The sequence below is a fragment of the Ursus maritimus genome, unplaced genomic scaffold (genome assembly GCF_017311325.1).
Source record: "Ursus maritimus isolate PB19 unplaced genomic scaffold, ASM1731132v1 scaffold_24, whole genome shotgun sequence".
Classification (NCBI taxonomy): Eukaryota; Metazoa; Chordata; class Mammalia; order Carnivora; family Ursidae; genus Ursus; species Ursus maritimus.
The window spans coordinates 14,756,680-14,767,154 of record NW_024424897.1 but is presented as its reverse complement, the minus strand read 5'-3'; the positions used below and the strand labels follow the sequence as shown (position 1 = coordinate 14,767,154).

At 55.9% G+C, this 10,475-nt stretch overlaps 1 protein-coding gene and 1 long non-coding RNA gene across 4 annotated transcripts; one reads left to right on the top strand and one right to left on the bottom strand.

The window, feature by feature from the left end:
- Positions 1-541: 541 nt before the first annotated feature.
- LOC103665636 lies at positions 542-2,684 on the top strand. The gene is made up of 2 exons (XR_569327.2): positions 542-1,455; positions 1,691-2,684. It is a non-coding gene; the product is annotated as an uncharacterized LOC103665636 (long non-coding RNA).
- Positions 2,685-4,490: 1,806 nt separating this feature from the next.
- On the bottom strand, positions 4,491-7,940 carry CD79B (CD79b molecule). Of its 3 annotated transcripts, none has more exons than XM_008693611.2 (6): positions 7,780-7,940; positions 7,036-7,080; positions 5,874-6,179; positions 5,528-5,646; positions 5,224-5,265; positions 4,491-5,112 (listed from the first exon to the last, which is right to left on the bottom strand). In XM_008693611.2, exons 1-6 carry the CDS (start codon positions 7,841-7,843, stop codon positions 5,014-5,016), a joined length of 675 nt encoding a protein of 224 aa, XP_008691833.1. In that variant the 5' UTR covers positions 7,844-7,940; the 3' UTR covers positions 4,491-5,013. The 3 variants fall into 3 exon arrangements, with proteins under 3 accessions (XP_008691833.1, XP_008691834.1, XP_040496338.1); XM_008693612.2 differs by having other exon boundaries at positions 7,036-7,077; positions 7,780-7,937; XM_040640404.1 differs by lacking the exon at positions 7,036-7,080.
- Between the last annotated feature and the right edge of the window lie 2,535 nt (positions 7,941-10,475).

Sequence of the window (10,475 nt, the reverse complement as noted above, 5' to 3'; positions counted from 1 at the left end):
AGAGAAAACAACCCGATGTAACCCGATTTAATGAACCAAATCACATCACCCTTCACATGTGAATTGCACGTTTCAGTGTGCATCATGTTTTCACTTCCTTTATCTCATTGGACCCTTGGGTTTGCCACAGGGCTCAAGCATGGAGGAAGGGCCTTGGAGGGCTGGGGGGTGGGGGTAGGATAGGGGTAGGCACTCCTGTGCGTTGATAAGGTGTTGTTTACCCTGGCTGAGAATCTCTGAACCATCTACAACCTCCGTAACTGGACCTATTAATTTCTACTTTGCGGATTATTCCCCGGGGAGACAGTCCCATGGAAAAAGTAATGAGAGGGCACCTGGGTGGCTCAGTCAGTTGGGCGGCTGCCTTCAGCTCAGGTCATGATCCCAGGGTCCTGGGAGCAAGGCCCCTGTCAGGCTTCCCTGCTCAGCAAGGAGTCTGCTTCTCCCTCTGCCCCCCCCCACCACTCCACTCACCCTCTCTCTTTCTCACTCTCGCTTTCTCTCTCAAATAAATAAATAAAATCTTAAAAAAAAAAAAAAAAGAAAGAAAGAAAGAAAAAGAAGTAGTGAGTACCCAGGTGTGTCCAGCAGCTGTGGGAAGTCTGGGGTGCTTTCCTGATTGGTGCCCTTTACTGGAAATCACCTCTGACTCCTTTTACCTTATTCTGTGCTTATTTGTGGACATCTTATGCCCCTTGTGGGACTGTAAACCCTTCGAGGCTGGATTCATGCCTTTCATCTATTCATTCATTCACTCATTCTCTTCTTCATGCATTAACTGGTTCTAGAAGTAGTAATTACTCTTCCTATGTGCCAGATTGTACCTGGTAGATGGGCATACCCAGAGGAACAAAAGGCACCATCCTTTGTGTGCCGGAGCTTACAGTCTACGGGGAAGAGAGACAAGAGCAAACAAATAAATACATAATGGCAAAATATACAAGGGAGTATCACATTGTGAAAAATGACATGAAAGAAACAGCTAAGATAGAGAGGTGAGAGCAAAGCCTGGGAAGGGGGGGATGGACAGTGGGCACAGTCTCAGAGCCAGGAACCCAACCAGCCTGTGCTAGGTGGATCGATCGAATGCAAGGACAATGGCAAGGGAAGAACTCAAATACGCACCCACCCAGAATTGGTAAGATAGGCCACCTTGTGTCTCCATGTCCTTCTCAGAGAATGACTTTAAAATAAGAAGTGCCAAAAAAAAAAAAAAATCAACAAGTACAAGATCTTGCAATTTACGGCACTACACGCATGAAAAAATTTAAATGAAAAAAATAGACAAGGCAGTATGCGGACGCTGATTACAAGTACACACAAATATTCTACACGGACTCACGACTTGCAGAACCTGAGCCCTAAGCGGGACCTTCCAAGGCGTCTGGCACCGCGCCCCCCGCCCCCGCCCGCTTTCGCCACAAGAGAAAGTGGTGTTCGGTCGGAAAGAAAGAGGTCTTTATTATTATTATTATTATTATTATTATTATTATTATTATTATTGATTTAAGAAATGCACTAGGATCCATCTAAATGTGCTTTGACAAACTACACTCTGAACTCAGGATTTAACGCTCGTTAATTTTTGTGCTCTGTGGAGTCATCTAAGTTTCCAGGTAAAGGCTCTGGAGTTGGAGGTGCAGCTGAGGTAACCCGAGTGGGTTTGTTGTTCCTTTGTGTTTGTTTGCAGCTGAGTCACCGGCAGATTCCGAGGGTGCGGGCACCAGGAGCACGTGGAGAGCAGGACACACCCGGGAATCTCACAGGTGTGGGCTCTGAATCCAGCCGCAGAGGGTCGTCTAAGAGGAGAACCCTCACAGACGGAATCTGGGAATCCCAACCCCGTCTTCCAAGACGGCCTTTTGCGGTCCCTTCGCAGAAGACCCAGACACCTGCTAAAGGACAAACGCTACCTACCAGTGACACCCACACAGCGGCAGCTTTTGACATTTTGTTTTGTTTTTGTCACCTCTGATTCTGCTGGAAAAAACACCCAAACCCTCAGGTCAGAGCACCCCAGGCCCGGCAGCACCTGCATCGAAGGGGCCGGAAGTCAAGCTAGAACGAAGAAGGAACCAGCCTATGCTTACAGCAGGGCCCCGAGGGACCTGGTTGGATTCCCCCAGTGGGCAGTGGGGCATGTGCCCACCAAGGCACCTCAGGGCTGTGTTCTGTGGAAAGGGAGGCCTGGGGGAGCTGGTCAGAGCGGGACCCCTAGAAGGATGGCCCCGTGGTGCCAACTCCAGCCCGGCTGGGACTCGTGTCCCCATGTGTTGGGACTTGGGAACGATGGGAAATGTTTGCAGATGGCCAATGTTGTCTCGGGATCCTCTCCTCCCTGGTGCTCGTCCTTCTTTACTTCCTCCTCACTGTCTCCATGCTGCAGCGTCCTCCATCCTCCGTCCTCCAACCTCTGAGGGAGGCAGCTGCATGGACTGGGAAGAATGCTGGGTGTGGCGTCAGAAGGTGTCCCAGGCCCCAGGAGCTATGATTTCGGCCCGTTGTTAACCTGAGCCTTGACTTGCTCATTTATCAAGTGGGGATGATGCTGCCCCCTTCTAGGGTTATGCTGGGGCTGATGCAAGATTATATACATGAATATGGGGCTGTTCGATACAATTTTATTGGCGTTTAAGAGGTGCTCGATCTGTAAGTATTTTGGGGGCCCAATAAAAGATTTTGGTTCATGTTCTGTACCCCGATTGTGGTGGGGGGTTATACAATCTGCACACGTGCTACAATCCATCAAATTGCACACTGACAGAAAACAGAGGCAATTTTACTGTAGGACAATTAAAAAAAAAAAAAAGAGAGAACAGCATCTGGTTCAACTCCCTTCTCTCAGACAAGTTTTTATGATTCCCATTCTACAGATAAAGCAACTGAGACCTGAGACTTTCCTCACCCCCACCAGCATCACGCAGCTTCGTCTGCACCGCCTCAGTCAGTTCTGAGGGCCAGGGACCCTAAGATAGACACGATGATACCCACGGCATAAGCCGCTGAAACAGAAAAACAAAAACAAAAACAAAGTAAAAAAAAAAAAAAGAAAGAAAATAAAAAAGACAAACAGACCAGGGAGGGCTTCTACATCCAAACCGGGAGGGCAAATACCCTCTAGGGGTGTCCGGGGAAGGAGGCAGGGCTTGTGGCTCAAATAATTCTCGGCCAACAGCACTGCAAAGTGTTAGGAAAACTCAGTGATTCAAAAGTATTTGTCTTTTGGTAAAGCCAGGGCCTCCCTAGACTCAGGGCAGCCCCAGATCAGGGGAGACCCTGCTTGGGGGAGAAGTGAAGACACCCTCCCACCCCCAGCCCGGCTGCTAGGGTCCCTGGCGGAGGTAGAAGGACAGAATTAGCGCCACTATGCAAAGCAGCAGGAGAGGAAGGGCTCCAGCTCAGTGGAGGCAGATGCCAAAACAAACCAGCTTCCTCAGGCCACTCAGAGGCCACGGAGGGAGCGGGGAGCTGGCTGTGCCCGGCCTGGCCAGCATGGTTCCAAAGGAGCGCCACTGAGCCATGCACACATGGGCTGTGTGAAACTGCGGGCTCAGGAACCTCAGCCCCCTGCCCCACCCCACCTGGAGGTCCAGGGGGAAGCTGGTAACAACTGGTGGCTGCTCTTACTGGTCCCCACATGCTGGTCTTGCTTCTCCAGTTAAACTGACACTTCCCTAGGGGCAGGAATTTCTCTGCCTGAATCCAGGGTCCCCCCAAGGTCAACAGGAAGCGGAGTGAGGCCTGGCTTTGCACGTGGAAGTTCACTGCAGTTAAGCTCCTAGCTGGGAACTGTTCCCAGTCATTCCTGCAGCTGGCAGGTTGGGGCCCTAATTTGTAGGGCCCTACGGGTCATTTTGTGGGGATCTTGGGGCCCTACGGGGCCCCTGATGTGGTACTAGGAAAAGCTGAAGGAGTCACCTAAGGACCCCCAAACTTCACCACTGCAAAGCCTCCCTCTTTAGGAATCTCTCCCTTGCGTGGCTCTGGATCAAACTTAAAAACAAAATTTTCAGGCTGGGTGGCGAATAGTTTAACTGGAGAATAAGGCCAGCGTGGACAGCACAAGGTAGGAACAGGGCTTGGGCAGGGTCTAGGGGATATTTGGGAGGGCTTCTTGCAGATGGAGGGCCTTCAAGGACAGTAGGATTGGGATGCGTAGGTAATGGCAAGCTCCTTCAAGGTTGAGCCCCCTGCACTACAGAGCAGGACCCAAGTGCGGCTTGTGGGCTAAAGGGAATGCAGGATGAAGGCATCCCCGCCAAGAAGGGCTACCAGCTTTTCTCTGGTCTGGGCCCAGCCAGGGGAAGCCCGAAGGATGCAACTGCGGATTCCAGCCAGCCTTTCAGAGAGAAGCCCTAGTGAGCCCAGGAGAAGTCCGTGAAACCCATGGCAGTCATCCTCTCCTGCACCTATAGGCCCACAGAGGCCCAAACATCTGTGCCCAGAGAGATATTCTAACCCACCCCATACCCACAGATGTCACAAGCCTGTTCTCAACACACTGTTTATTCCATGGGAGAATGGGATCAAGGCTAGAAGCCCCCTAGGATGAGAGAGGGTAGGAATGGGTGGGAGAGGGTGGGAGAGAGTGGGAGAGGAATGTGGCCCTCTGCGGCCCATCTGTGGCCAAGTGGGATGGACCATGGCTTTTCCCCGGCTCTGCAGGAAGCTGGTCTGCTCTGAGTCTATTTGCAGGTTCCAGACAAGCCTCTGCCTTCCCCGTCCAGAACGTGGGCTGGATCCCCACATAGCACCCCCAGAACTCTGGGTCCAGTCTATCCCCAGAGAACTCCCCACTCTAAATCACTGCCCTGCCCTGAGGCCCTTCCACTCCAGTCTCTGCGGCAAGAGCTGGGGACCAGGGGCCGGGGGGACAGGCAGATGTGATGGATCAGCTTTGGAGGCTGACCAAAGTCCAGGGAAGAGGGGATGAGCTGGGAGCTGGAGGCGGCTCTCACACAGTCAATGAGGGCCCGGCTGGCTGGGTCCAGAGGCGTGGGGAGGGCCGGCCCCTCACTCTTGACCTGGGTGCTCCCCGACTGACCACTTCACCTCTCCTGTCCGCAGAGTCACTATGTCCTCGTAGGTGGCCGTCTGGTCAATGTTCAGGCCCTGGAGACATGGGATGGTGCTCAGGCCTTGGCTCCTCTCTGACCACACCAGCGGATGGTGCCGCCAACTACCCCACGGCCCTCAGCGCTGTGGGGTCCCCCTCTTCCTTACCTCATAGGTGTGATCTTCATCCATCCCAGCCTTGCTGTCATCCTGGCGGGGCAGGGGATGGAGAGCAGAGCGTTAGCTTCCCCCATCCCACCCACTGTTGGGTCAGGCTGGGGAGGGCCAGGGAGACTGGCCTGGGGTAAGGGGGTCAGGGGTCAGGGGGTGAGGTGCACTCTGCCAAAACAACTGAATGGATGAAGGAGAGACTGCATAGGTGAGTCAAGGGGTGGGCTCTGGGGCTGGGGAGATGGAGACCTTGCCCACGTCTGGCCTGCCCCATGGCCGCCTCCCTGTCCCCCGTGGTCACCTTGTCCAACAGCAGGAAGATGGGCACGATGATGAAAAGGATGATGAGCAGGGTCTGGATCATGATGATGCCATCTTTTAGTGTGTTCCTCCGCTTCAACTGTGCCAAGGTGCTTAACCCTGCGGGGAGGTGGCAGGCGGTGATGAGGCTGGGGGCCCGCTCCTTGGGCCTGCGCCCCTCAGGACCTCCTCAGAGTGGTCTAAGCTATGGCTACGGCCACCTTCACGGTGCGCCCCCCCCACTGGTGGCAGGCTGGGCTGGAGCAGGGTGCGGATGGCTCCAGGAAGGCTCCGTGGCCCCATCGGCCCCTCTCCCTCCCTGGCTGGAGGGCAGGCCCCAAACACACCCATGACTCGCAGCTCAGTGCCACAGCCCCTGCTGAAGGACATCTTGGAGCACTTCTGCTGGCAGAAGTAGATGCCGTTGTCCTGGAACTGGACCCCTTGGATGGTGAGGGTGGCGATGGAGCCGTTCTGGCTCTGCATGACGCGGCCCTTGTCCAGCAGCAGTGGCTTGGGCTCCAAGTCCATCTCCCGCTTCCGGAGCCAGCTCACGGCTCCCAAGTCCTTTGTGTGGCACCTGATTTCCACCGTGGCACCCCTTTTCCGGGCTATGAAGCGCGGGTTCTGCCAGATGCTGGAGCAAGGGCTTCCTGTGGGCGCCAAGGCCAGGATCAGCACCCCGCGGTGCATCGTCCCGACCGCCAGCCCCACCGTGGGCCCCCTCCCCTCGTGGCGGGACCCTGGCTCAGCCCCCGTGGTCTGTCCTTGCTCTTGGGCGTGGGACAATCATGAGGCAGAGGTGTGTGGGAGCTGAGCTACAGGAGTGGCCACAGGCCAAACCACCAGGTCCCGCCCCTTTCCAACTGCCCCCACCCCAACATTTGATTTTCCTTTAGAAGGGTTCTGGAACCTTCCTATTCTTTTCCACGCCCATACAGCAGCATGATCTAGGCCTCACCCACTGGGGCCCAGAGGCCTGCAGGACAGCCCCCCACCTGGCCTGGTGCTCCCACTTTTTGATTCCTAAACCTTCTTTCTCAGCTTGGTGACCTCTCCTCACCTGCCTGCTCAAGAAGCCCCCCTCCTGCATCATTCCCAACGTTCCCAGTGAGGGGCCTCCGGGAATCTTTGAGGCCCTGTGACCTGTCAGAGCCCCTAAGGTTACAGGCTCAGTCCGACTCCCCAGCGAGACAGCCCAGCCCGAGTCCTCAGTGCAATTACCTCTGGCTTCCCCCTCCTACCCTGGGTTGAGCCACACCCCTTAGTCGCTGGGACTGGAGCACTTATGTCTAATGAGGGTGACAGCTGGCAGGAGGGGTGCTGGGAGGGGCCTCGGACCCAGGCCTCTGAGATGGAGACCCTAAGGTAGCCTAGAGATGGGTGTCCTGGCTGGGGAGATCCAGGGAGACAAGGGCACAGGGGCAGCCATGGCACAGCCCCTGAGACCAGGACCAGCATTAGACACACACATACTTGCCCCCAGAAGGGGCAGGGGAAGTTGCTGACCTTTGGGATCCGGGTACTTTTCTGTTTTGGCTGCTGGCACACCTGCTGGGTGGGAGGAAGTAGGCGGGGCTGGGTCAGGGCTCTCCACTGGAAACTCGCTGCCCCACCCCTACGGCCCCCCTGCATTCCTAGACCCACTTCCTCCTCCCAGGACATCAAGGTCAAGACCTCTCAGCCCTCCCTGGCACTGCTCTGGAGAGACTGGAGTGGGGAAGAGTCACCAGAAATCCACCTCCCAGCCCCTCTTCTGCCTTTGGCCTGTCGGATGGCCTTGAGCAGGCACCTGGATGAGACAGGAGGAAAGTCATAACTGGAGGGCTGTCCTGTCTTCCAGACCAGGGGGCCATTTCTGGAACATGCACATCCCAGGGTCTGGTTGGGGGCAGCCTCTCTCCTGCGTCCCCCCCCCCCCGCCCCCGCCCAACATACAATGCCCTCAGGGCCTGGGGGTAAACCATACTCCTCCCTACCTTCCGTGTCATAGACACCAACCTCTCACACCCAGCTCAGGCTGACATCTTCTAAGCAGGAGAGGGGCTAGGGCCCCAGACCCCTTAGCCCATCAGCATGGGTGATACCCACAGACCCAGGGCCCAGGGCAGTCCGAGGGAGACAGGAGGCAGAAAGTGTGAGAGACAGAAGGGGGAGGTTGGAGAGAGCAGGACACAGAACCGTGGAAACAACCAAACAGCCCGTGACAGAGAGTGAAACCAGTAGGCCTCGTTTTGGGGGGGGGGGGCGTACCTGAAATCAGCAGCAACACTACCAGCCAGTTGCTGGGCACGGGAGACAGCACCAGCCTGGCCATGGTCACCACTCCGTCTCGGACCCCAAGCTGGTGACGAGGACAGAGGCTCCTGGGGGGGAAACGTGTAACTGCCTGGGCTGCAGCCTGTCCCCTCCCTGCCTCTTCCCCACCAGGCCCCTTCCTGCCATGCAAATTGGGACCCAGGGGAGGCACCAGCTCTCCCGGGACCCTGGGGGAGGGCGGGCTCTCTTGTCAGCTGTGCAGCTAAGGCTCAAAGGGCACCACAGTGGATGACCCTGGGAGGCAAGGGCCACCGAGTCTTCTGAGGGCAGCTTGTGCTTCCCTCCCCGTGCCCCCCGCCCCCACTGACGGTCATGTCCTGGGGTCCCCAGGCTTCTATTGCACAGTCTAGGTTCCCAGGCTCTTAGCTGAATACACCCCGGTCCTGTGGGTGAATGTGGTGAGCACAGCTTCTAGGCTCTGGGTCAGCCTGCACTCTGCAGGAAGAGAGGCACCAAGGAAGGATGGTGCAGGGGTGCTGGGGGGGTTGCTATGGGCGCAGGATGGGCACCTGGGGGGGCCCAATGTGCAGCCTCTAGGCTGGAGTGCAGGCAGCCATTTTGGGGGTTGATGATTTGACCCTGTGGAGGAAGGGAGCCACAGAGGTTCTTGAGCAAGAGCCAGATGTGGCAGCTACTTGGGAGATGACATGATCTAGACCCTGGCAAGAGGCCTCCCTCCCTCCCTTGGTGAGAGAATTTTCTAGAAGCTGCCAATGGGGTGGACTTAAGTAGAGACAGCTTAGAAAACACCCAGCACTCAGCAATCGGGGGACTTCCAGGGAGTTGTCCATAGCTCCCAGGTCTTGGGTCGGGGACACGAGGCTAGCACAGGGAAACCTCCAGGTTCTGACACTCAAAGGCTCCCTGGCTTTATCTTGCCAGTCAGTAGAGTGGTGGATGGAACCATAGTGTTCAGAAACTTGTCTGAGTTTCTGTCTTTGTGTCCCTGGGTCAGACACAACTTTTGCACCTTGGGGGCTGGGCCTGCCCTTGTGCAGTGTACAACCTGCACAGCCACACATGGCAGGCTTGCTTACGTCAGCCCTGCAGCTGAGCCCACTCTGAGTTTTATGCATCCCCCTTTTTCTCTCTTGTCCCCTCAATCCCTCTCTTCTCCCAACTCCCAGGAGGGGAAGAAAGATGCTGAATCCTATGTGTCCTCTGCCTACATCTCGTTCTCCCTGCTACCCTCCATTTTTCAAACAGCTTACGTTACTGGTGGGTCTCTTCAGGTTTAGAGAGACGTGGACCTGCTCCATTCCAGGGCTGGCAATGAGAAAGGCAGGGGTCTGGGTGCTGCCCCTCAGTCCTGGTGGACACTGGCCTCAGCTGGATGGTAGGGGCCACCGCCAAGGAGTGCGGGCCAGGACCAGAGCTATAGAAAACAGCGACAGGAGGGTTAAGGTTTCATCCAAGGAACAGCTCGTTCCTGGCAGTCCCAGATGTTCTTGCTGTTTCCAGATGTTCCAAATGAAAAAAAAAAAAAAAAAGAAAACATTTCTCTGAAAAGGTGTCAGATGTTCAGTTCACAGAACAAACAGCCCAGGAATATAAACATTACCTGAGGTCAGTCTGGGGACCACAGGCCCCTTGTGCTGGTGGGAGTGGTTGGAACCCTCCCCAGAGGAATGGGGGGACATCCAGGGGTTTCTTCCTTTAGCAAAGTACCTCCTCATGATGGAGACCTTGGTTAGCTTTGGAGCTAGTGTCCCCCCAAAGTTGGGAAGATAACGGGGGAAGGCTTGGGGCACACACGTGTGTGTGTGCACATGTGTATGCTCACATGGTGTGTTGCCTGGGCTGTGTGGTGTGGGCCCTGCTCAGGAGCTGGGCCCCGAGGCCCAGGGTGACTACAGGGGGCACAGCGGTTGGCGGGCAGATGGCATCTTCCAAACACATCCACACGCCCATATCCCCTGTGGGCAGGCATGCAGATGTGTCCTTTGGACTTCATTCCCATTCATGCCTGGCAGGGATCCATTTTCAGGAGTGGGTGGAAGCAGTGGGGCCCCCACCGCCTGCAGGGTTATTTGTCACAGTTGGGGCTGTGCTGTTCCTTCTCTGGTGACAACAGCACAGAGCTCTGTCTAGGGTTGTGACGCCTTTTCTTTCCTGGAACAGGAGGCCCCATAAGCCCACTCCTGCCTCTGCCCCCGGCTACCCTGGGCTGCACACCCTGACATTTGGCAGCCTCTACCACCCCTTTCCAGGAAGGCAGCATCGAGACAAGAGATGGGGGTGGAGGGAGAGGGGACAAGGGGCTTAGGAATTTGAGGAAGCAAGAGGTCAAGGACCCCCAGCAACCCTGGGAAAGGAGAGGGCAGAACCTCAGTTTGGAAGGAGAGGCTCAGACCTCTGCCCCTCCCCCTAATCCACTCAGCCTGGCTCCACTGGACTTGCTGTTTTGCAGGGGATAGGGAGGATAGAATGGAGGCCCGCTGGCTAAGAAAGATGTTAAGTTTGATTCCTGGCCCTGCAGTGTACCAGCCAGAAAGCCGCCCCAAGTTACCTGGTGGTTCTCATCGAGGAGTGGTCCCACCCCACTGCGGGGGGCATTTGGAAAGGCACTGGGGCCAGCTGATAGCTGATGGAGGAGATGATTTTGAAATACTGGCTTATGTTTTTCATCT